The sequence below is a fragment of the Trichosurus vulpecula genome, chromosome 1 (genome assembly GCF_011100635.1).
Source record: "Trichosurus vulpecula isolate mTriVul1 chromosome 1, mTriVul1.pri, whole genome shotgun sequence".
NCBI classification, from domain to species: Eukaryota; Metazoa; Chordata; class Mammalia; order Diprotodontia; family Phalangeridae; genus Trichosurus; species Trichosurus vulpecula.
Window position 1 is genome coordinate 506,349,581 of NC_050573.1, and position 27,652 is coordinate 506,377,232.

Sequence of the window (27,652 nt, forward strand, 5' to 3'; positions counted from 1 at the left end):
TCTCTCGCATCTTTAAAGAGGAGGAAACTGAATGCCAGAAAAGTGAAATATGACCTTCCCAAGACATCTAAGTGGCAGAATTAGTGGAAAGACTATTAGCGAATCACTTAACCTTTCCAAATCTCAATTTCCTCATATGTAAAATGGACAGAGTAATACTTAACCTTACTTGGGTTGGTTGTGAGAAAAGTGCTTTGTAAAACTTAAAGTGCAGTACACATATCAGCTCTTAATAGTGAAGCAAGAGAATGTGGTATGGTGGAAAATAAACTGGATTTTGAGTCAGATGACTTGGGTTTCAAATCCCTTCTCTGTTACTACTTCTGTGACCCCTAGGCAAGTCTCACTTTGGGCCTCAATTCCCTTCTATTTGAAATGAGAGGTTGGATTAGGTGATCTCTTAAGATTTCCAAAATCAGCAGAAACAAAGCAGAAGATCCAGAGCCTCTGACTCCTATACCTTCCTCTTTTCTTCAGTTACAAAATCTTTGTGGAGATTCTTTTTAAGAAAAAAATGAATTGCTGTACACTGAACTTTTTTAAAAAAGACAGCTGATATATACTCAATTGGGTATCTTACCCCACAGGAAAGAAGAGGGAAGAAGATTAAAAAAAGGAGGGGGATGATGGAGGGGGAGGGCAGATGGGGGTGGAGGTAATCAAAAACAAACACTTTCGAAAGGGGACAGGGTCAAGGGAGAAAATTCAATAAAGGGGAATGGGTTGGGAAGGAGCAAAATATAGTTAGTCTTTCACAACATGAGTATTGTGGAAGGGTTATACATAATGATACACATGTGGCCTATGTTGAATTGCTTGACTTCTTAGGGAGGGTGGGTGGGAAGGGAAGAGGGGAGAGAATTTGGAACTCAAAGTTTTAAAAACAGATGTTCAAAAACAAAAAAAAAAAGTTTTTGCATACACAGGCAATGGGGCATAGAAATTTATCTTGCCCTACAAGAAAGAAAGGGAAAAGGAGATGGGAGGGGAGTGGGGTGACAGAAGGGAGGGCTGACTGGGGAACAGGGCAACCAGAATATATGCCATCTTGCAGTGGGGGGGAGGGTAGAAATGGGGAGAAAATTTGTAATTCAAACTCTTGTGAAAATCAGTGCTGAAAACTAAATATGTTAAATAATTAAAAAAAAAAAGACAGCTAAGCACATATACAACCATTTAAAGATTCATTTGTATTCGGTATGTTTGTAGTAGCTGATTAGTTACTTCCTTTCTGTCCTCTTCTCTGTTCAGTTATTGCTATATTTGCATGCACATTTGTCTTCATATGCTCACAGTGTATTTGTTTATATTGATCTTCAGTTTCATAGGATCATAGAGAGCTGGAAGGGACCTCAGAGGCCATCTAGTCCTAACTAGTCATTTTATGGGGCAGCTAGGTGGTGCAGTGGATAGAGTGCTAGACTTGAGAGTTCCAACCTAGCCTCAGACACTTAGTAGCTTTGTGACCCTGGGCAAGTCGCTTAATGCTATTTGCCTCAGTTTCCTTATCTTTGCCAAGCAAACCCCAAATGGGGTCACAAAGAGTTGGACAGGACTGAAACAACCAAACGATAACTTATTTTACAGATAATTATCCACCCAGGGTCACATAGGTAGCAAGTATCTGAGGTGGGATATGCACCCAGGTCCTTTGTTGGGAGTGCCAGTGCTTATTCTACTGTCCTGTGTTGTTTTCCTTACTTTGAATTACTTTACATAGCCTTCCTGATTCCCTTTATGTTTCTCATTTTTATCATTTTTGATGGCATTTTAGGTATACTGTCATTTGTTTATTCAACATTGCAGATATAGTTTATTTGGCCATTCAACACATGTTGGATTTTTAGGTTGTTTTCAGTTCTTTGCTATTATAAGTAAGCCACTTCTATGTATGTATATTTGTGTATGTGTTTAGATGTATATAAAATATATATTTCTTTTTTATGGTGACTCTTAGGATATGTTCTTTCCTCAAAATGTGATTATTGGGTCAAGGGGTATGATTATTTTTGTGCCTCTCATATGATGGCAGATTTCCCTTGTGTGGAGAATATTAAACATGATTTTGATTGCTGTTTTCACAGTTTTAACTTGAAAATAACTCATTCTTTACTGGTTCTTAAGTTGTTGTTTTTTTTTAAAAGTCTATTTATGTGTTTAACTCTACCTATGTGCATGGCTGTTTACTTTTCCTCTCCCCCAATATTTAAATTTTCTGCTACATGTGAATGTATTTTCCTTAGGGCACCAAGACTAGAATGCAGAGTTTGGAAAAAAAGATTCTCCAATAGCACGTTTATAGTATTTCTTTATGATTTCTCAGCCATTCCTAGCTGTAATACAATAACATGGACGTAGCTGGTAAGTTGCCTTTTACGAGGCTTATCATCAGGCAAATAGGCAGTTTCATTTAGGAGTATGGTGAAGGGGAGCTACAGCTACAAGAAACCTGTTCATATTATTCAAAATAATGTGATTATACTACCCGAGTGTTTATAACAGATGTTTCTGTAACTAAGTTTCTAAGCAGCATGACTTCATTGTATTAATAATGGAGTGACTGAGTAGTAGTGTTAATTTTGTGCCCCATAATGTTGGAACTCGTTATGGACTATTCTCTTAGGATATCTTTTTAATACATACCATCAATCCCAATAAATTACTTAACTAGACATCAAAGCTTAACCAAGTCAGGTTGCATTTTATGCTATTGCCACTTGGGGGTAGTCTTACATCATGCAAAAATTGTGTAAGTCTCACTTATAAGTAACTATAGTGTTGGCTCTCAGCTGTTTGAATTTTTTCCATTCTACTGAAAAAGATCATTAAAAGAAAACAGGACCACTGTATATTTTTGAGTTTGAGATTTTCTTTTAGTTCTTTCCTGTTATTTGAGTATTTTCTATGAAACTGATCACTTAATATAGCAAATGCAAATTTAATTTTTTGATAATCTTATTGCACATGGAGCCTTCCATCCTTTATAGGGTATTCGCAGAATTTCTTGCAATGAGGTCAATAATAGGAATACATTATTATGGAGAGAAAAATCCCAGTCTGGGTTTTAAAGCTCATTTCTTTCAAGAAAAAAAGGAGACAAAAGAAGTAGTTGGCTTGATTATGCTGATTTGAAATGCCAGTAGAGAACAGTTCTGCCATCCTTGTACATAGGTGTATTAGGACAGCTAACCCTTTTGCTAGAAACTCTTAATATGGAAAATCCTAGGTACACTTTGTGGGATTTTTCCTGTTTGTCTTGACCATAACTCCCACCCAGGGAAACTGGGAAATACAGTCATGGTACAGTTGGTATACAAAGGCTGATTTTGCAAGCACACAATTTACAGTATTATAGGAGAAAGTTTTATTTTAAAAAAGGAGACCCTTGAATAAAGCGAGCATTAATTCCAAAGATGTATATAAATCCTTAAATATTAAGGCACCTTTGGTGAAGGCCCACCCTGCAAGACACATCTTTATTTAAAAAAAAGTTTTCATGTTTTTGTTTTTTATGTTACCCCCCACTCTCCTTCCTTCCCCTCCCAGAGAGCCATCCCATATACAAACATACATTACACATACATAAAAAAAGGGGGAAAATCAGCATAACTGATCAATACATCGAAAAAATCTGAAAATAAATGCAATGTACAGTTTCAAAATAAAAAAGTATTATACCTTTCTCCAGAATATTTATTTTTAAATTGTGATTTTAAGTGTTTGTTGACATATTTTTCAAAAATCACAATCATTTCTTTGGGTCAAAGGGATAGTAATTATAATAGTACCTGACTATACTATGCTCTAAGATTTGCAAAACACTTTACAAATCTTATTTAATCCTCATTGGGTAGTAGTATTTTAGGGTAGTGCTGTTATCCCCATTTTACTGATGTGGAAACTGAGGCAGACAAAAATTATGTATCTGGCCTGGAATGAGACAGGTAGTAAGTATCTGAAGCCAGATTTGAACTCATATTTTCATGACTCCAGGTTCAACGCTCTGTTGGATCACCTAGCTGCTTCTGTATGTACAATTTAATACATTTTCTCAAATAATTACAATTTTTTCCTAGAATAATTTGACTAGTTCATAGCTGTATCCGAAGTGTATATACCTGACTTTCTTTAACTCCCAAAACACTACTAAGTTTTGATTTTAGAGATAACTTGGCATTGACCTAATTGCTTAGTCATGCTTGTGAAATGTTTATTTCAGAATTTACTAGAGCAAAATTATTATTCAGATGTAATTTTGACCACTCCTTACCATTCAGTCATGTTGGCCTGTCGTACTTTATACTATTTATATTAATTCAGTTTTGTGCATTTAAGGAGATGACACTTGTATACTTAGCATACTATAAGCCTCTTGAGGGCAGAAACTTTTTCATACATCCTTGTGTTCCTTACAGTGGCTACCATAGTACTTTGCACACAGTAGACATTTAGACATATTTAATAGTTACTGATCAACAAGGCAGAACTTTTTTGAACTGAGAATTTTCATGGTGACAGGAGATTGTTTGTAAATCTAAAAATCAAGTGTAGGGATATTCTGAGAGATGAAGTAGTTGATAATTAGGCATAAAGTTGAGTTGTGAAAAAAGGGACAAGACAGCACATGTTAGGATGACTTGTAATAATAGTCCAGTTTTATTACTTTATTTTTATTCCACTCTAGTTCCCAACATAATATATAAAAATGGAAAGTATGTTCTTTTTCTAACTATTTAAGGTCAGACAAAATCAATATAACATTTTAGTAACCGGATTCCTTGCTTGGAAAAGAGAATATGTTCTGTTGAACTGTGAAGTGGTTTTCTTTTAATTTTCTTTTTTGTCAACAGAAATTCAGTTCAGTTGAACAAATTCCATTCAGTCAACATTTATCAAGCCCTGATAATGTGCAGTTGTGTCCATCTCTACCTGTGTGATCTTGAGTATTGGGGATACAAAGATAAAAAAATCGTTCTCCTTGTCCTTAAGTTAAGAGCTAATATTTATATAGCACTTACTATGTGCTGGCCGCTGTGCTAAGCACTTTACAATTATTATTTTATTTGATCCTCACAACCACCCTGGAAGGTACGTGCTATTACTATCCTTATTTCACGGTTGAAAGACTTGCCCAGGGTCAAGTTAGTAACTGTTTGAGGCTGGATTTGAACTTAGGTCTTCCTGAGTCCAGGCCTGGCACTCTATCTGTTGTGCCACCCAGCTGCTTAAAGTTTCTTAAGGAATCTGCATTCTACTGGGGGTGGGGTGGGAGAAGTACAACACATAGAGATAAGCATAATAGAAAATAGATTGTCATGGGACAAAGGAGCAATCCAGAATTTGTAGGAAAATTAGAAGGATAGAATAATTTGAGGGGTCAGAATCAGGGAAAGTGTATGGAAGTTGTGTCAGGTGAGCCTTGAAGGCAGATAAAGATGGCATAAGGTAGAGATTAGGAGAGAGGGCCTTATAGGGATGAGCCTGTGCACGTGTACAGAAGCAAGGACTTTGACTTTGGTGGGGCATGTCATAGCCCAGTTTGGTCGAAACTGAGTATTTGAAGGGGGGTGGTTTTCCTTAACTCCAGTAGAATGGAGGCAGATTGTCAAGGGCCTTACTAAGTAGTTTATATTTTATTCAAGAGGACCAGGGAATCTGCTTTATTTTGGCAGCTTTATGAAGACTAGGTTGGAGAGAAGATGAGGTTGGAGGTAGGTAGGAAGAAAAATTTGGAGGCTACTGTGATAGTCTTAGTGGGATGTAATGAAGGCTTTACCTAGGGTGGTGGTAGTATGAATGGAGAGAAGCAGAGATATGTGAGAGATGTTGTAGAGATGGCATTTAACAGGACTTAGAATGGGGGAGGGGTTAAGGGAGAAGGAAGTCTCCAAAGTTGCTTTGAGGTTTGAAGATTAGGTGACTAGATGGCTGGTGGTATGCACAGCCGAAATAAGAATTTTGAGAGGAGGGTCAGAATTAAGAGGGAAGATATTAAGTTCAGCTTTAGACTTACTGAGTTTGAAGTGCTGATAGCTGGGTAGAGATGTCTGGTAGGTATTTGGAGACTCAAGACTGAAGTTAAAGGGTCACATTCAGGCTGTGTACATATATGTAGGAGTCATCTGCATAGTGGTGATAAGTGAACTCTTGGGAGCAGATGACAGTGAAGAAAAATAGAGGAGGCCCTAGGATAGAGTCTTGAAAGAGTATTCACATTTAGGGGAGTAGAGGAGAAGTGAACAAATAAAGGGGACTTAGCAGAGACTTAAGACACCTAGGAAGGAAAACCAGGAAAGAACAGTATCATTTTAATTCAGGGAGGAGTGAATATCCAGTAGAAGGGATGGTTTTCAGCATTTTCAAATGCTGCAGAAACATCAAGAAGATTGAGAATTGAAAAAAACATTTTCAAAAACTTGGCAATTACACAGAAGTCAATTGAAAGGTTACATGGTGGGTACAAACAAACTACAATAATTCTGAGGAAAGGATGTCAGCAAGAAATTGTATGACAGTTGGGCTGGTCATGTGGAAGATGGATGGATGACAGGTGGATGGCCAAAGTGCTCCATTGGTACCCTAAAATGAGAAAAGCCTCTGGCATGTTGAGTGTACCCTTTGTAGTGAATTTTCAGAAGGACATAGATGAGAGTCACACAAATTGGGCAGGCACTTATCTGATCATGTCACTCCTTTACTGAATAAATTACTAAGGTTCACTATTGCTTGAGTACAGGAGAGAGTGAGAGGTTCCAGTGCAGAGCCTTAGGGTATACTCAGAGTTAGGAGGCCTGAAATGGATGATAAGCCAGCAAAGGAGACTGAGAAAGAATGGTTATACAGGTAGGGTGAAAACTAAGAGAGAATTATCATGAAAACCTAGAGAAGACAGAGTATATAGGAGGAGAGGGTGGTCAGCAGTATCAGATGCTGCAAAGAGGTCAGAAGGGATTAGGACTGAGAAAAGGCCGTCGGATTTGGTTAGAAGGTCGTTGGAAACTTGAGAGAGAGCAATTCCAATTGAGTAATGAGGTCAGAAGGTAGATTGCAAAGGGAAGGAGAGAAGAATTGGAAGCAGCGGGTATAGATGACTTTTTCTCGAAGTTGTCTGAGTAGGAGGGGAAAACAGGATGATAGCTTTAAGAGATGAAATAGTTTAGTGACAGATTTTTAAGGAGGCATTGGACATGATGATGAGCACCAGGGATACCATTAGAGGACATTTGGGTACGTTTGTAGGCCACGGGGAAGAAATCACTAGATGAAGAGAGATTGAAGATTGTTGTTGTTGAGTTGTGTCAATCATGTCTGACTTTCTGTGACCTTATTTGGGTTTTTCTTGGCAAAGATACTGGACTGGTTTGCCATTTCCTTCTCCAGCTCATTTTACAGATGAAGAAACTGAGGCAAACAGTTAGGTGACTTGCCCAAGATCACACAGCTAGTAAATGTCTGAGTCAAGGTTTAAATTCAGGACTTCCTGATTCTAGGGCTGGAGCTCTATCCACTATGCTACCTAGCTGCCCTCTATTGAAGATTAAAGTGGGGATAATTGATGGAATAATCTGCAGAAGAGGGGAGGGACGCAGGATTAAGGGGCATCATCCCTGTCCTGCTTCCTAACTCTGGCTGTACTCTTAAACTCTACTTTGGGCCTCCTTTTCTCTTTGTACATCTTTCTCCTGGTGATCTCATGAAATCCCATGGATTTAATTATCACCTCTTACCACTCTATATCTCAGATTTTAACATACAGCTCTAGTCTCCCTCCATCATCTTGTACCACCTTTTGGACATTTTGAATTATATCCTCTGTAGATATCTCACACTCAACATGCTTATCAAACTCAATAATCTTTCCCTCTAATTCACCTCACTTCTTAACTTTCCCATTTTTGTGTGGGCCTGGGCACTGCTATTCTAGTCACCCAGGTTCATAACCTCACAATCAGTCCTGACTTGTCTCTTTTCCTGCATAATCAATCATTGGATCTTAGATCTAGAGTTTGACCTCAGAGGTAATCTGATCTACTTTCATTTTACATATGAGGAAACTAAGGCCAAGGAAGGCTAAATGGCTTCACCCAAAGTGAAACAGGTAGTAAATGTCAGAGGAGATTTGAAGTCACCAACAGGGTAAGATTGGGATGAGAGGAGAGATTAGCCACCTCAGGGAAGATGGCCTCAGAAAGGACTTGAGGGGTGGAGGGATTGGATAAAAGATTACAAACAGATAAAAGGAGTGGATTTTTGAACATTTGTGGGTAATGGTGAGATCAAGGGCAGGACTATCTCTGCGTGTAGCTGAGGTAAAGTGGAGGTATCGGACACAGAAGTTGAGTCAGTAGGAAATTTGGGTATTTGAGGGAATAATAACATGTATGTTGTTTCCTGGGATGAACATAGAAGTTGGAGTGGAGAGGAAGACATGAGATGGATACTAAACTCACTGAGGAAGGAGGGGGAATGTTCTGAGGGTTGGTAGGTAATGGCCATCATTATCTGAATTGTGTAGTATATTTGGATAGCCTTAGTCTTAGAAGAGATCTTGTTGATTAATTCATTGATGTCTGGAGAATCTGGAAATGGCAATGTGCAGGAAGGAGTACAACTCCTCCAACCATGACTAGTGAGTTTGGAGTATGGAAGAAAGAGCAGCCTGTTTTGGGCAGGATGGCCAGGGGTCCAGTGTCTACAGTAGGGGGCCTGGTCTCAGTGAGTGTCAGAAGGTTGAGGCATCAAGGAGAAGGAAGAGGTTTAAAATGAGGGAAAGCTATTAATTGTGGAGTAGATATTCCCAAGGGTATGGTGGAAAGGCCACACAGATCTGCAGTGGGACTTTGGAGAGTGTGGGTAGGGTTGAAGGGAATGGGAATGAAGGATCAGATAAGTGGGTTGTGGAGTGTTTTTGTCAGGAATTCAGTGTCACCGAGAAGGGAAGAGTAAGAGGTTATGGGAGGATGCTAACAATTAGGGAATGAGCCCAGGCAGAGTGTCAGTGTATTGGAAGACCTGCCCTTGAGGAAAGCAGATTGGAAGATGTAAGGTTATTCCACAAATTAGGAAGAAATTTAAGAGGACTCAGAGATTTTAATTAGGCTGTTTGTATAAATCAGACATTCCCAGATTTACTTGGCCTACTGCCCCCTTTAAAAAAAAGTTACTCAGCACCTTGTTTCAACAATCCAGCTAGCAGCTTCTGTGGGGGTGTAAGATCCACTAACAACCAGCACCCAGAAAGCTGCCAACACAGGTCCTTTTGATCTGCTTTACTTAAGGAAAGCAACGTTAAGGGGTTAACAATCTTACTTTAATCCAGCATACAAATATCATTTGCTTAGTTCACAGGAAAAAACCAGCACCCTGAATTACAGACCAAATAGAATTCAACATCTGGGTGTACAGCGGGGGAGCTCATTATAATGGCTGGCCCAGAGTCACATGCCACTCCTGCTGTGGCTCAGAGCTTCAAGGGAGGATGCTACCCTCTGCACTTGTCTGTCCTGTTCAGGGCCCCCAAAGGGCCTCGACCTCACCCAGGCTGGGCATGGAAAAGTTCCCCACCCTCAATATCACATCAGATTCAAATCGGTGGCTCCCAATTGTCTCAGTGCTGAGAAATACAAAAACAACCCACTTTATCTGCCCCACTCAAACAAAGGCCAGAAACATTAAAGCTCAACAGTAAAAAGTCCCACCTTAATTACTATTACACACCTCCTTGGAAATCTACTTTCCTTAACCCTTTAATGGAGTTTTTTTTAATGAAATTTGTATCATTTAAAAAAAATAGATAATTTTTTTAAAAAATGGCTCATCTTAAATTTAATAATATATTGTAAATTTGTGATTTTTTTCCTGCATTGGAATTTTGATGATCCAAAATTGTGTCATGTAACCACATATTATCATATTGTAAACAAGTCTTTATATGCACGTATTCCTGCCAATGCGTGCTACTCTTCCTGATAATGTCCAACAGGCTCACCTGCTAACACTTAAGACCTGTTGGCAGACTTGACCACTTATTGGTTATAGCTTGCATTTTGTGTGTTTATTTGGAGAATAATGTAATCATTACAACATTAACTCTGTTATGCAATAGATGAAACATGCACAAATGGTTTTTCAAAAATTTCTCATCTCTTCTTCTTTCCTTATGCTTCCATCAGCCTCTTATTTTTATTCAGCACCGCCCCCCCCCCCAATTGCACCTGAGGCTACTACCACCCCCTGGCTTGTTCCAACAGCCCCCTTCGTGCCCTCTGGACCCGGCTCCCCCCCCCCCCCCCATGTGGTATTGCCCACTTTGGGGACCTATGGAATGAATCTCAGCACTGTTGTCATACAGGTTTAACTCCCTGGGTTTTCAGGGGGTTAAGAGAAAAGTAGAGAGGCCTATGACTGGATGGCTTCTGAAAGATGTTGAATTAGGTTTTTGTTATTTTGTGCCTTTCAGGTGGAGCCTCCTCAGTTGGCATAGTAGGAGAAGGGAGGGCCTAGATATGTGGTACTTGGAAATGATCCTAAAGGTGAAAGAAGTCCTTTGCTAATAGTATCTCACATCAAATAGAACCCTCTCTTAACAGTAAGGAAATATACTTGACCGTTAATAGGTTTACAACCAAACTCAGTTTTCCTAAGGATTTCTGATGTGGAAAATAATTTTTAAAAAAGTCTCATTTTTTATTGATAGCTTTTCTTTTATATCACCATCATTTCTGAATATATCCCTTCCTCTCTAATACCCTGAGCTATGCTTTATGACAAAAATTGAAAAAGAAAGGGGAAAGCAGTTTATAAAAGCCAATTCAAATCAGCTGTGTCTCATAGTATATATACACTGTGAGACACCTCAGTCCTTCTTTATAAAAGAGTGAAGGGTAGTGGTACATTTTTTTCTCCAGAGCTATTATTTGTAAATAGCATTGCACTGTGCCTGGCACATAGTAGGTGCTTCACAAATGCTTTTTTCCAATATTGAGGGGAATCATGATTTTCCTAAAAAAAAAAACAAATTTGAAAACACAAAGATCAGACTTCACTGAGACTTCATTTTTAAATTCACAAGTGTACTTTTTCCTAATCATTAGATAGATTTGGAATGTTTTTGTGAGACACAATTGAACAAATGTTTCTTTTTACCTTGCAGTGAATGATTTAGGAGGAGACTTCAGGGGAATGGGAAAAAGCTCCTCAGCTGCTGATAATGTTGTTGAAGAAATAAGGAAGAAAGGGGGAAAAGCTGTGGCTAACTATGGTATGTTGTTTGAAAATAATTTCTTGCATTTTTGTTTACTTTATTTGAGCTAACAGAGACATTTAAATTAAAAAGTAACTTATATTGGGCAAAACTCAAAACATCCCTTTACAGAAGAGAAATACTCTGAGTGATAAATACTTTCTAACTGGGCCCATCTAATTTGACTGTATATCTGATAGGTGGGAAAGAATTTTTCAACTACTGAAGCCTACCATATTTCCAGATCACAATTTATGGCTCTTTCAGATGTGGTCCTCAAATTTTGAGCTTATGGGAGAATAGAATAACTTCTGCTTTTGCCTTCATACAATCTGTTTCATTTGTATTAAGAAAAATTTGTGTATATATTATACTATAAGTGTGTATTGGGAAAAAATAACCACTTCACTACTGGCATAACTATTGAAATCTTTCTTTCGTCTTAGACAGAAAATTAAATTATGAGCCAAATAAAGTAGAAACTTTCTTTTTTCTTTTGCATATCATAGCAGCGACTTGTAAGAAACTCTTAAGTATCAAATTTATTTTCTAAAAGCACTTCTGACGATCTCTTCTAAAAACCAATGCTATTCACATTGACTGAGCATAAAAATCAAATTGCCTTTAAAGTTTTAGGGGACAGGAAAGAGTTCTAGAACATATTTTTTTCACTGCTTCTTGGTTAACTGTAACTGGTGTTATTCTTAATAAGTATATGTTCAAAAATACTAAATAGAAATTGTTCTGTGCTGGGAATATGGAGCATTATTTTTCAAATCATTCTTTTTCTTATATATTTTTTTCTTCTTTAGAGTTAGTCCATTTGTATTCCCATTTACTATTTGCGTTAAAAATGTACTTTCCTTGGGCATGATTTGGATTTGTCAGTCATGTAATTTGCTACACTTACATCGTATAAGATAGATAAACACTGACACACAGGAGGACTGCTAGCACAGATTCACTCTTGATCTGGTCAGACAGGAAAGACACTAAGATAGCTTCAAAGGGTTTAATAATCTTACTTTATTCTAGTCTAATCTTCTCAAAAGGGTTGCTGATAATGGGAGCACCAACTTTTACAACATTCCTTAATCTCTCTTCTTGAAAGGGCTGGTGAGAAGAGGGGACAACTACCTCTGCTTCTTGATGGGGTCAATCGAGACAAACACAGCTTGTGCATTCCCCTAAATCACCTCAAGCCTCAATGGGGGCCAGTTGAGGCAAACACAGATTCCCTACAAGCCTTGATGGAGGCCAGTCAAGCCACACACAGCATCCTAGCTTGTACGTTTAACCCTGAGGGTTCCTCATTCCCTGACCAGTGCCCACCTGCTTTATAGGGCAACAGACAAAGAAGGTATATTACCAGCAATAGCCTCACAAGCTTATATTACCTCACCATTACATCCAGTACACAGTCGTGGTGGATATTTATAATTTAAGCACAGATATTTGTATTATTTATCATTATATAATACTACGCAAATGTAGTGGAGATGTTTTGAACCGTAATTGTGAGAACTCGTATCTGATACCTGGGAACAAGAGATTCATGGCTATGGATCCTGGGAAACTGAACTCTAAGAAATAATAACAAAAATCTACTTTACACACACTAAAATCTACCTTACTTACGCATTGGAAAATATTTGTGAAGTACGCTGAAATTTGTACCTATTTTCCTTCAGATTCTGTGGAAGCTGGAGAGAAGGTTGTGAAGACAGCACTTGAAGCTTTTGGAAAAATAGGTGATGTTTCTTTTAGTTTCTAATTAAAACAGTACCTGCCATCTTTCTGATAAATTACTCTGTTTTTCCTCTGTGTTTATTTTATTTTGCACTTTGAACTTCATCCTGAAGAATTGGACTTTTTAGATATGTAAAATTATATAAAATGTTCAATTTCTGCGAATGCTTGTTAGTCTAAAATGTTATCAGCTTCACATTCTTTCATTATCCTATTAGTATTAATAAGGACAGCTTGAACTTGTTTTTACAACATTGTGGCAGTTTATTTTTACCTAAAATGAACACATAAAATATTGAAAAAGATGATGGTCTGAAAGCAGATGTAACAGTAACAAAAAGTTTTCTTTTAAATGAATGGATATAATGACAGATTCATATTAAACAAAATCTTTTCAGTAGGAGAATATGGAACTGTGTGTATTGAGATTAGGTTAGCCATATCTAGTATAGTATTATTCATAATAAATACTTAATAAAAATTGTTGAATTGAATTAGTGAAAGGATTGTTGCTGAAAATTCCAAATAGCAAATACAATCTGAAAGCTATTTGAATTTTAAAAGATTATTTTAAAAAACTTTGGAAGCACATGTTTTAAATACAAATTCCAATAGATTAATATTTTGGGCTGAAATTCCTGTTTATAATATTACTTGACAGTAGAGAAGAGATGGGTCAGAAGTTTTCTAGGTTGAAATACGGAATCAGCTTGAGATAAAAATTTTATCATGATGCAAATTTTGCCATCCTTTTCTTGCAGCATCAAGATTTGATTATGTGTCCAGGAACATAGTTACAGTCTGTTTATAATTTTAATATATTTAGAAAATTGTCAGGCTACTTATTTGGGAGCATAACATTGTTCTCTTTGGTTTAGTTTTCTAGGTGGACAGATTGAATGAGAGGCTGACAATTGTCACTCACATGTAGAATGACAAAGATAAGTGTTTAGAGTGCTGATTCAGTGGCAGTTGTTGAGAGGAAACCAATGGAATTGTAATAGGAGGTAGGGAAAAGATAGAGTCAGTAGTCATGAGAGTTTAGAATTAAGGATGAAATAACTGGCTGATAAATGTAGATATTATTTCAGCCACAGAAATCTCATTTCATTGGTCTTTTTGCCTTTTAACTTTGCTAAAAAAATTTCGAAAATAATGTGAGTTTTGAAATTGTGAGCAGATACAAATTAGTACACTTACATCTAACATTTGTGACTTTTTTTTTGACAGATATTGTTATAAACAATGCTGGGTAAGTAATTTCTTTTTTCTTCATTAAGATATAATGTAGGTTCAAGGTATTTTTCAGTTGTATGATAACTTTTCCCTTCTTCCTTTCTTGTTTCCTCAGGATCCTGCGGGATCGTTCCTTTGTTAGGATAAGTGATGAAGACTGGGGTAAGTTATTTTAGTAGATTCTGGGATATTCTTATCTACTTTACCCTTTAAAAATTATGAAATTTGATTTAAAGAAAAGCCAGTGACCTTCTTAGTTTTCCATATTCCTGTTGTACATGATAAATAAACAGGCATTTATTAGGTACTTACTATGTACAAGGTTCTGTGCTAGAAATACAAAGAAAAAAATGAAACAATCCAGTGATGAGCTTTTTTTACAAGTAATGGTGATGAAAAGCTTGAGATAGTTTTGTTTTTTTTTTAATCAGAAAGAGTTAAAGCTGTTAAATCTTGGGCCAGAAGTTAACCTAAATGGGGTTGTACCTTTCAATTTTTTTTTCTCATTCATCTTCTTTTTTTTTTTTTTCATTCATCTTCTTAATAGCAAGATTTTTTAGGTGTATGTGTACTGTACCTCTAGCTCACTTAATACTGGTTATTTTTTGTTTAGACTTGGCAGGTTTCGAAAGCTGTAGGGGTTCCAAAAATATGAGAAATGAGGGAAAGATGGAACAGTCAGAATGTGATTCTTAAGCCTAATAAGACTATTTGGAAAGCTTTCCTAAGTGATGCTACTTAATAAAGTTGAAATTCAGATATACTGATAGCTATGCAGATAGCCACCACCCTAGTTCGGGCCTTCATCACCTCTTATTGTATAGTGTATACTGTGAATACTGTAATAGCCTCCTAATTAGTTTCTCTGTTTCAGATATTTCCCTTCTCTAGCAAGCCTTCCACACAGTTGCCAAATACAAGCTACTAAAGTGATTTTCATAATTCACAAGTTATTCACTCTCCTGAAAAAATTCTTTTGGCTCCTTATCACCTCTAACATCAAATATAAATTCCTGTGTTCAGCATTTAAAGCTCCTCACAAAACTGGTTCCAGTCTTCTTTACATCCTTATTTTACACATCATTCTCCTTCCTATACTCTACAGGTCAGCCAAATTGGACTTCTTGCTATTCTTCTTACATCATGCCTTAATACTTGTAAAGCACTCCCCACTTGCCTTCACATTTTGTAATTTCTATTTTCTCTCAAGACTTAGCTTGACTTCAAGGTCATTGCGTAATTTAAAATATCAAATATTACTGTGGAAAAGTTACCGTTTTGATACTTGCACTGCCTATATGACAGTTTTGTGAGCTCCTTGAGGGTTAGAAACTAATTTTCTTTTTCTTAATATTCTCAGTACTTAGCACAGTGCCTGGTATGTGGTAAGCACTTTTAAAATACTTTTTGATTGACTGACCTACAGAAGTCCTTTCCTGAGTCTTCCAGATGCTGGTGTCTCCCTAAATTACCTTGTTTTATATACTTATGTAACCTCTGTTTTGAATGTCTCACAGAGACATTACAGTTATTGTTACTATAGTTTTAAGATCCAGATAAGAGCTCAGATGGGATGTTAAGAAAAAAACCAGGTTGTGCTGGCCATTAAAAAAAGTTGGGAAATGTCTTACCAAAGAGTCATTTGTGAAAATGGCTTAATATGAAGTATTTCTTCTAATGGAGTCAGGGCATAGGTATATGCTGTATCCATGAGGATCTGTGAACAATTTCGAGTAGAAGGAGCTAAGGAGAAACTTCTTCCTTTTGGAGCTATTTTAGCTGTGGTGTTATATAAAGAAACTTTGTAAAGAGAATTTTATGATGACTCTGTGAAGAAGAAGAAATACAGTGTAATTTAGAAAGACTTTTCCTGAGGAGCAGACAAAGGGAAAAAAGGACTGATCTTGAGAAGAAATGTTAAGATTAGTAAGAGACTTTAATTAGTGTCTGGAATGAATTGAATGCAGCAAAACTTTCCAAACAAGAGAAGAATACTCAGCTACTGTGATATTGATGTTTTGAGGGGAATCAGTCTGTGACTTTGGTAATAATTAACATTCTAAGTAGTTACATATGTTTATTATTACTTTTATTTTTTTAATAAATTGCATATATTTGGCAATTTAAATATTTAATTATTGAGAAATAAAGTAATTACTAAGTAATGAATTGGAGTGAGAGCTTGAGCAAATAAATGAAAAATATGGCAAATTTATTAATGATAAATTATAATAACACAGTTCTATGTTGCTTTGAAGCTCAGGAGGATAAAATTAAATATATAGCAATGAATCAAGTGGCTACTTGAGATTGGGTGACCCCCCAAGGGGGTGTGGACAGACCATAATCCCATTTAATCTCACTACATGAAGAGTTGTGTGCATCCCTCCTGTGTTACCACCGTGCTACACAAATATGTGTGCATGTCTCACCTCATTAAAGGCTCTGTAAAGGCAAGGACTGCTTTGTTTTTGTTTTTGTATCTCCCAGTTCCTAACAGTGCCTAACATATAATAGGCACTTAATGAATGCTTGTTTGTTATGGATTATTTGATATCCTTAGCAAAACCTTCAACTTGGCATCTTAAGTTTACTCTTCTTTTAAGTATGAGGAAGGACATGTTAAGCTGTAGCTACAACTGGGATAAAATGACCACAGTATTCCACATAATTTTTGCTCCAAGAAGTTCTGCAGAGGCAGAGGGAAAGGCGTATAGCCATAGTACCAGTACTTGGGCATGGGAGTGCTTTAACTTTCTTTCCTTATCTATCTGAAATACCATGTAGTACAAGAAAAAACCTGAGTACTACCTTAGGTCTTAATTTAAGATATATTTTCCTCTCTCTGGCTTCTCCCCTCCTTGTCCACTATTTACTGTTTTTTCTCCTCTTCCCTGTTTGACCCGTTTTCTCCTAATTTCTTCTCCTTATACTTTCCTCCTTTCCCCAATATAATAATGAAAATGTGTACTGTGGATTGAAAACAACAATTGGATAAAATGACAGAACACAAATCCTATCAAAGAGTTCTATAGTATATTTTCAATTTAATTAAATTGGACAGAAAAGGTATCATCTGCTTTGCAGTTTTTTGCTCTACAATACTATGGATATTCAGTAATTATTGCTGATGAACTTTATGGGTTAATGCTATTTGCTTTCTAAATGGAATTATTAGACATATATAAAAATTTTATATCTTAGTAAAAAGTTGCATACAGACAAGTTAAGGGCAATGCATTATTTAGGATGAATATGACAGTATGCATACATTTTAGATAAATCATCAAGAAGAGAGTGATTAAATAAATTTTTATGGTATCGCATGTAGTTTTTTAGGTTACAAGCAGAGTGCATAAAGCAATTTTGGTTTTTAGGTGCAATGAACATTCCTAAAAATAACTGTTGCTTGGGTCTTGCTTATCAAATGCCTGTCAGATTTTGACAGTTAAATACTTAATAACAATAATTACTTATTCCTGTAGATCTAGTCCATAAAGTTCATTTGCGGGGATCATTCCAAGTGACCCGAGCAGCATGGGATCACATGAAGAAACAAAAGTTTGGAAGGTATGGCTTTATTTGGTTTTCCTGCAAGCTTAATATCTTTGTGTTTGTATGCCTTCTCCTTGCTAAGTCTTGTTAAAGAATTTATTGTGCTCAGGAAGACATTTCTCACATGTATACTTTCACATATAGGGCTTAGCATACATCCTGTCCACTGAGTAAAATCGGTGTCATTGATTCATATTATATCTAGAAAGCTTTATATTTAGTTTCATCCTCTATTTTTCATTTTAATGATTTCCCCAGTGTTTTCTGATATTTCCCTTAACTCTTTTACTCTTAAAAATAATACAAATGCATAGAATTAAAGTTTCTTATACTGTACTTTATTCCATGACCAAACTGTTATCTTGTGCCTTTAGTGACCAGTTGGGCAGCAGATGAGTAGAAGTCTTTTTTCAGGTCTCAGTGGTAGTTCATCATTTGCTCTCTGTAGAATGCTTGGGAAGATTATTAATTGTCCTGATTGCATAAATGTGTGATTCTGGGCTGCTATTGGTGCTGGTAAATCATGTACTCTCTGCAAGTCATTCAAGCTAATTTAAAGTTATCCACAGATAATGCAGAAAAGTAACTCATTCAAAGGACTTTATTTATTGGGTATACTTCATTTGACTCTCAGTTTCAAAGAGTTAAAACGTTATTTGTTTTACTTGCTTTGAGTGGAATCTATATGAGGTGAAATAGATGTGAATATAGCATTGTTTTGATATCAGACATTCTGCTAGTTGAAAAGCAGGAGGCTAAATTGACTTTGATCAAAAGAGTAAACCTGATTAATTGAATCTTCTTAGACTAAAGCTTTGACCACATATGTTGTGAATATAAGTGTAACACTAGCTTCAATAACCTCTTCCACAGACCTTAGATGGAATTTTTGTGTTACTACTACTTGAAAAAATTGAGGCTGACATATGTTATTATAGTATTGTGATATGTATTGTGAAGGCTGTAAAAATAGAAAAATAGTATATTCTTTTTGGGAGGGCAATTGGGGTTAAGTGACTTGCCCAAGGTCACACAGCTAGTACATGTGTCAAGTGTCTGAGTTCGGATTTGAACTCAGGTCCTCTTGACTCCAGGGCCAGTGCTCTACTCACTGCGCCACCTAGCTGCCCCAAAATAGTATATTCTGAGTGTAAGAACAAGTATATTATAAGATTGTTAAAAATAATTGAAGAAATGCAAAGTGAAAATGAGGAGAATAAAATCAGGAGAAACTACTCATTTAGCTTTGTGAATTATCAGACCTGACTGATCATTCAAAAATTCTTAATACAATGACAGTTGGAAATAGTATCTAATTGATTTTTAATTGGTTTCTAACCCTCTGAGGAGGAGAATTTAGCTAAAAAAATTGAAAGATTTCATGCAAGAGAAGATTTGATAGTAGAAAAAGTAAAAGGACTGGTTAATTCAGAAAAGATGCTTCAAATGTAGGTAATATGTAAATTTCCCACAGCACAAAAATTTTATTGGCCCACATTAGATCCACTTTAAGACTCTTTGTAGGACAGGTTCCCTAGGGATAGGATGTCTTCTTGAGGAAGACTCTGTACACGTTTGGACTAGATATGTGACAGAATGACTAAAAGGCTGGCAGCCATCAGAGTGAGACCAAATGTATAATTTTGAACAAAGTATTGGAGGGCCTTGCATTTGAATTTGTAAGGTCTCTGAGGGCAGAAAAACTTGAAATTATTTGTCAAGAGGGCTTGCAAAAACTTCAATGACACTATGGCTTGAGCACTGAAGTGGAATTTGCTAGGTTCAGCAGTACAGAGAAGAACATCAATACAAATTTATGATGGATGGATATATTACCATTAAAATTGGTTGAAAAAGGAGTGATGTAATCTGATGGGGAAAAAAGGAACAGAACGACCCAAGTAAGTTGGGAACTGCAGGTATGGTCTGGGCTGAAGGCACAACTAACAAATGATTATCAGAGAATTAAATTTTGACTTGTGAACATAAAAATATTTAAGCAGTGTGCTGATAGTATACCAAGTAGCCCAATTTTGGAAAAAATCAATTTTAAGTAGGTCCAAATTATTTTTTATGTGTGGGCTAAAGAAGCACAGGAAGAAAGTCATCACAGTGATATTATAGATTCAAAGGAAAAGTTTGTGGAAAGATGCAACTGCAGGACAAATCTTATTTGTGAGGCCAAAAGACAAGAGAATAGAGGTAACAACTGTCTGATGCAAAATTACTACCAGCCCAATACAAGCAGAGAAGCCTAATTATTTTCTCTAACAGCTATGACCCAGATGGATATATGAGTGGTGAAGGTATCTGAAAAAATGAACACCAAATCAGTGTGCAAAAGACTGAATCAGCATTGGGAAACAAGGATGGGGCCAGGGACAGTAAAAACAATAACTATGATATCATTAGTCAGATTGCAGCAATTTGATGTAAGGATCAATGTAGAATCAGAGAGGGTCATTTTCTGTTATAAATGTGAACTATATGTATATAAGTATGTCAGATGAAATTCAGAAGAGAATTATCACTTCATTCAGAGGAAACTGGTAGCCAAAAAACCGGAACAGAGAAAGAAATAATGGTTTAAGACCTAACTTTCTTATCAAGATTTGAATCAAGAAGACAGAGTTTTGCTGAAAAATTTTAATATTCAAAGAATATTGGAGAGATTGGAATACTAGAAAATTGATAGCCAGATAGGAAAACTTCAATGTGGGATCTCATATGAAGAAAACATTGCAAAGTAAGTTGAAACAAAGGTATACTTTTATATAAATAATTTTATTATATATAAAGGGATATCTAGAGACTGAAACAAACTTAATTTTGACTTAAAAAAAGAACTGTTAAGAGCCTCAAAAAGAAACTGGTGCATTGAAATAATGGTTTAAGAATGTCAAAGCCCAGCTCGCTTCCCATTCATCCCTGAGAGCTCCTGAAAAAGGTTTTACTTTTGGTAAAGCAAGATGCTGTGCATAGAAACCTGATCATTTTGACAAGTACGAGGACCCCTTTTCAAACAATAGGGAGGGCTAAAGCTAGAAGCTTTTCTGTGTAAAACTATTCTTTTGTAGAGTTCCCTACACAAGACAAGTTAGAGAAATCAGAATTATTGATAGCCTGTATTGTCAACAAGTTCAGACGTAAAGGCAGAAAGTTTTCTATGTTGCAGAAGTAGAATCATTTGACCTTTGACTAAATTAACTTAATCATGTTGCCTGATAAACAAGAGAAGTAGTTACTCTTACAGCCAGATGTAATTCATTGTTTTGTTTTGTTGTATTTTGTATTGGAGACTAGGAGCTTTGACCTGCTTGGTTCCTGACCTAAGCTGATTTGCCTTGCTTTAGTCAACCTAGTGCCTCTCTTCCCCCTCCCCTAACCCTGAGCTCACCTTATTGATGCTAGACTTAGTGTGGACGCCTGGTCAGCTTAACTCTACTGCACCTCAGAATTTCTGAGATCAAAAGATCGCAGGGTTGTTGTGTTGTTGTGGTTGTGTGTATGTGTGTGGTTTGTCCTTCGTTCTCAGAGGACCATGGCATCAGGAAGATGTTACCATGACTTGCAAGCGAATTGTATTTGAGTGAGGGAGAGCTGAGAAGCAGGGATTACAGATATGTGTCACTATGGCCAGATCATTGTTAATTTATATATAATGTTGCTATCTGTATGTGAAGCAGTTACTTCTGAAACCTGTAACAAATATGTGTTTATGTGTCTACATTTGTATGGGTGTATTTTATTTTGTAGTAGATGGTAAATAACTACGCACATACCTACTTCCATTTTATTCACTTTCAGTGTTAAATGAAATAATATATGTGAAATGCTTTGCAAATCCTTTTAAAAAATAATATTGAAAACTTTTAATGTTTTATTTCCCCCATTACATGTAAAAACAATTTTTATCTTTCTTTTTAAAAATATTTTGAGTTCCAAATTCTATCTTTCCTTCTTTCCTCTCCACTCTCCTTGAGATGGGAAACAATCTGATACAGGTTATGCATGAGCAATCATGTAATAAAACATTTCCATTTTAGTCATTTTTGTGGAAGAAAACTTGAAACAGAAAAAAAGAAAGAAAAAATAGTATGCTTCAGTCTATATGCAGAGGCCATCAGTTCTTTCTCTGGAGGCAGATAGTATTTTTCATCATGAGTTCTTTGGGATTGTCCTGGATCATTGCATTCCTGAAAATAGCCAAGTCATTTATAGTTCATTGTATAATACTGCTCTTACTGTGTACAATGTTTTTCGAGTTCTGCTCACTTCACTCTATATCAGTTCGTATAAGTCTTTCCAGGTTTTTCTGAAATAATCCTGCTCATCCTTTGCAAATCTTAGAGTGTTATGATAATTGTTGTTACCATTATTTCAGAATTCTTAAAAAGCTTGTTACTGCTATTTTAGGTCTTTGTGTCATGATTGAAAAAGCTGGTGGCAGCATTCAAGTCAGATTTGATAGTTGAAAGAGAATAGACCTAAAGGTTTGTGATTCTAATTTTTAGAAAGACAAAATACTGTGCTGAGTGACTCTTTTTTTTTTTTTTAAGGATCATTATGACTGCATCAGCTTCTGGAATTTATGGCAATTTTGGTCAAGCAAATTATAGTGCAGCTAAACTTGGTCTTTTGGGTCTTTCAAAAACACTTGCAATTGAAGGCCGGAAATTCAACATCCACTGTAATACTATTGCACCTACTGCTGGATCCCGGATGACTGAAACTGTTATGCCACCGGGTAGGTAGCTTTTGCTGCAGAGTTCTCTAAAGTTGTGCTTTGCCTAAATGTTTCATTTTTGAACACTTCCTCTTCACCACAAGCCAAGTGATGTCTTAGATTTTATATTGCCTTTTGGCACTCAGACATTGGTTAAATAATTATATTCCTTGTTTTACACTTTTTGTAATAAAACCTCTGGAATCATGGGAATCCTTGGATGTTCTAGGAAAAAGTCATTTCATAATACTTAGCCTATTGAAATTGAAGAATCATCTAATCAGACCCACAGAAGAAAAAAAAATCTAGATTTTGAATGTATGTTTTTATTTTCAAATTTCTAAAGGATCACATGACATAGTTACTCATAACACATGTCAAAAATTGGTCTTTTAGTTCAAATTTGCATGTATATTTTTAGAAATATTAAAATCTGAAACATTCTTTATTGCCTGTGCACATATTACTGCCTTCCTTTCTCCACCATAATAACAACCTTGAACCATTCTCTGTGTCAGCAGCCAAGAGAACACAACCTACACAACACTCAAATATACCTTCATTTTCCCAAGAAAGCCTTAATAGAATAATACAGGGTGTTCCTGAAGTCTGGACACATAGGCAAAAATGCATATTTTCAAGAAGTGAAATGAATGAAATTTTCAACAACATTTTAGATTTAACTGGAATATTAACAAATAACATCTTTAATATGATTTCCATCATTTGTGATGCAAAGGTTGATGTGCTTTGCAAGATTCATGTGAACTTGATGTAATAACTCCACATTGCTGTCAATTTTAGCACATTCACTCTTTATGTGTTCAGTCAAGTGTGCTGCATGTGTGATTTTCATTGAGTACCCCTTCTCCTTTAGCATACCCCAGACAAAGAAGTCGACGGGGCTAAGGTCTGGTGAACAAGGAGACCACTCCACATGACCATGTCTTCCAGTCCAGTTAAGGAAATTGTCCTTCAGCCAATCTCTTACCACCATGGTAAAATGAGCAGGGGCACCATCCTGTTGGAACCACTCAGGAAGTCCTTCACCTAGCCTTAACTAGTCTCTCAACATGGCAAGATAAGTCTCACCAGTTATATGATCATCGAAACAAAATGGCCCCGACACATGAGCTTTCCACAGACCACACCATACCATGATTTTTTGTGCTCCTTGATGTTTGGAATGGTCCACCCAATGTGGACTACGTATCGAACATTCTGTCTGTTAACCTCACCATTCACATAAAACAAAGCTTCATTGCTGAACAACACAGAGACTTCAGTGAAATGGTAAATGAGATGTTAATGAGATTTCCTATGTGTCCAGATTTTAGGGATACCCTGTAGAAATGTAAGTCTCATTACATAATGTCCTATAGACATGGCCTTCTGTTTTTCAGTTTGTGGACTGTTAGGCACATAATTATTTATAGTGCTGTCCTACTTTTTTAAAAATGGCATATCCCTACAGTGAGCAAATTGCTTTAGAGAAGTAAATTTTTTTATTTATATCCAGTGGAGGGATTCTCATCTTTTAACATAGAAGGTAAAGAAATGGCTGGATTTTGTTTATTGTTGTATCAAGAGCATTAATAATAATTTGCCTTTAAAGAACTCAAAGGTCTTAGTAAACTTGGCCTTATAAATCTTTTAAACCAGGGACCATTAACCGTTTTTGGGTCATGGAAATTTTTGGAAATCTAGTGATACCTACAAACCCCTTCTCAGAATAATGTTTTTATATTCATAACATAAAATGCACAGGAGTATAAAGAAAATCAATCATATTGAAATATAGTCATCTGTCTATCTGTCTATCTATCTAGCCAAATTCACAGACCTTAGGTTAAGAACTCTTCTAAATATACATCTGAGGTAGATAGTGATAGTCCATTTTTTTGGATTGGGAAGTGAGATTGTGGTTTGCCAAGTAGTGTGCAGGAACCAAGTTGAAGACCCAATTCTAGAGGGAGATATGTCACCATCCTAACTATAAGTACATAGCTTCTCAATACTAACATTTTATTGGTATTGTTATATGTCAGTGAGACTTGAAATAGGACTGCTTCTGGAGAACAACAGTATTACACAAGGGGCAGTGGAGAGGCACTTTATGTTTGTGAACAGGATGTTACCAGCTAGCAAGAAGAATAGATATAAAGGACTTCATCAAGGAATTATGTAATAGGAAAAGAAGATAGTCTGATCACGTAATAAGAGTGAGATATGACAAGTGGATAGCCGCAGCGCTCCATTGCTACTCTCCTAATATTGGGAGAAAGCAAGGAAGGTTTCCAACATATTGAGTGAACTTCCTTTGATGGTCTTTTGGTTTCAAGAAAATGGATAAGAGTTGCACAGGATGGGCAGATGTGGATGAGTTATAATCTGTATTACCAATTCAGTAAGATCACAGATCTGTTTGAGTGTAGGAATTTTGATATAAAACTATTTTCTGTCAAATAATTTTCTAGTTTGTCCATAAAGTAATAGCCTTACTTATCACCTGGAATACTTGCAGTAGTCCAGTAAACTATTAGGTCTTCCTGTTTCCACTTTTTCTCCTATTAAATCTCTCTTCCACACAGCTACTAACTAGATATTGTGAAAGCACAGGTCTGCCTATGTTACTTTCCTGCTCAGGAAGCCTCAGTGGGTTTCTGTACAAGCTCCACAATTTGGCATCTAAAGTTCTTCAGAATTCTGGCTGTAGTCAGTCTTTGTAGACATGGCTCACATCACACTGGCTCAAAGTCTATTTTCTATTCACACCAGTCTCCTTGTTGTTCCGGTACTTAACATTCCATTTCTCACCTCCTACCTTTGCACAGGTCCATCTTCATCACTCAAATGCTCTTTCTCCTCATCTGTACCTTTGAGGGGCTCTTGCTCATCTCAAGGGTTAGATCTACACAGGGTCTTTCCTGTTCCCCACAGTTGTTAGAATTGCCCCAAAATACTTTATATTTACTCCGTGTGTACTTTGTACTTATATATTTCTATACATGTTTTATCCTCCCAGGAAAATGTAAAGCTCTGGAGGGGCTTTATTATTATTTTTATTATGTACTTTATACAGTTTATACCCAGTTCTCAACATAAAGCCTCACAGTCATTTAATAAATGCTTGGTGAATTGAATTGAAAAAAAATGTAGAGGAAATAATTTCCAATTTAGCATTTTATGGGTACAAGTCAAATGTGGATCTTGGAGGTTTATATATTTGTCACAGTTAAAAGCTGGAAACTTAGAAAACAAAGAAAAATAGAGAGGTACAAAGACAGATACGGAGAGAGAGAGAGATTGAGAGAGAGGGAGAGACATAAGAAAGATCTGGCAACTGATTGGATTATGGGGATTAGTGAGTGTGCTGAGCTCTTTTGGAGTACTGAAATAATGAGGCAGATCATAAATTTTGCTTTATAATGCTAAGGTTTCTTTAAACTAGGATATATAAAGAAATGATATTCAACTTAGGAAGAAGTTCTCACTGAGAAGCATCTTTGCAGGTCTCTGTCCTATAGAAATGCATGCATCCATGATGAAGTGGTTTGGAGTAATCTGGGAAACTGCTGGCAGCTTCTCATATGTTTACATTAATTGTCCCAACTCAAGCCTGACTAGAATTATAGTCTTATTAGGGCAAGTTGCATAGTTTCATAATGTGGGTCATTCTGGTGAGCTTCCTGGAGCTCTTAATTAGAACAAATTTATTGCCAAGAGGACGGTTAGATCTAGCAGATGCTTGTTAAAGTAACTTTGTACCTGCTTTCTCTGCAGAAAGGAAAGAGTTGAGGATAACTTTAATATTGTGATTAGAGTGGGTGATTAGAGGACTGGTGATACTCTTGACAGAAATAAATCAGTTTGGAAGTAGAGAGATATTAGGCAGGAAGATCATGAATTTTGTTTTGGATATGCTGAGTTTGAGTTTACTATGGGATATCCCATTGTAGATGGCCAGTTGGTAGTTAGCAATGTGGGATTGGAGCTCAGGAGAGAGAGAGAGAGAGAGAAAGAGAGAGAGAGGCTATTTAAATGTGGGAGTCATTTTGTGAAATGTTATTCTGTAAATATAGAAATTCATTTTTAGGTGTACTATATGCCCTAGAGCAGTTCACTAAAAACACTAAAATCTTGGTCCATTTTTGGATTGAGAAAATGTAGAATAAAACTGTCATGAACATTTTATAAAAATTATAGTTACAAGAATTATATATTATAAGAATTCAACTAATTCTTTAAGACAAATATTCTTATTATGAATTAATGATGAATGAAAGAAAATACTGATATACCTAGTTTATGTACTTAACAAAATGCCTGAGTAGTACAACTGTGAATTGCTTTTGATAATTTATAATATGTTAAAAGCAGCACCTTCTAACAAGACACAGTGTTTAATGAGTTTAGACAGCTATTTTGGTACTTTTGGAGCTGTGGGTAATCCCTTAACAAAAAGCCATCCCATTTCCACACTTTTAAATTCTTATACTTTAAGTAGAAGAGGTTCTGTGCTGTCCAGTGCACTAAAGACCTTCTTTTAATCCAGTATACTGGGCACAAATGTATCACTTGGATCAAAGGATACAAAATTTAGACCTAGAAGGCACCTTAAAGGTATGGCAGATGAAAGATGAAATGACTGAGGAAACAAAGGTACGAGCTTCCTAGCCTATGCATTTATTATTTATTTATTTTTAAGATTTTTTTTTATTAGATTTTTTATTTTTAGTTTACAACACTTAGTTTTACATGTTCTTGAGTTTCAAATTTTCTTCCCTTTCCTCCCCTCCCCCCCAAGACAGCAGGCAGTCCGATACAGATTCTACATAAACCTTCACATTAAACTTATTTACACAATAATCAAGTTGCAAAGAAGAGTTATGACCAATGGAATGAATCATAAGAGAGAAGAAACAAAACAAAACAAAAAAAAAGAGGAACAAAAAAAGAGAGCAAACAATTTGCTTCAATCTGCCTTCAGACTCCACAGTTCTTTCTGTGGATGTAGCTAACTTTTTCCATCATGAGTCCTTTGGGGCTGTCTTTGAGCCTTGTGTTGCTGAGGAGAGCCAGGTCTATCAAAGCTATGGTTGTATATAATGTTTTCCTGGTTCTGCTCCTCTCACTTAGCATCA

The 27,652-nt window shown here is 36.3% G+C and overlaps 1 protein-coding gene across 1 annotated transcript in view; it reads left to right on the top strand.

The window, feature by feature from the left end:
- HSD17B4 (hydroxysteroid 17-beta dehydrogenase 4) overlaps positions 1-27,652 on the top strand; it is a 143,558-nt gene that overhangs the window by 26,188 nt on the left and 89,718 nt on the right. The window contains exons 3-8 of the mRNA XM_036740782.1: positions 11,153-11,260; positions 12,934-12,993; positions 14,222-14,243; positions 14,343-14,389; positions 17,713-17,797; positions 22,342-22,529. Coding sequence (XP_036596677.1) covers positions 11,153-11,260; positions 12,934-12,993; positions 14,222-14,243; positions 14,343-14,389; positions 17,713-17,797; positions 22,342-22,529 — 510 coding nt within the window. The remainder of the gene's footprint in view (positions 1-11,152; positions 11,261-12,933; positions 12,994-14,221; positions 14,244-14,342; positions 14,390-17,712; positions 17,798-22,341; positions 22,530-27,652) is intronic.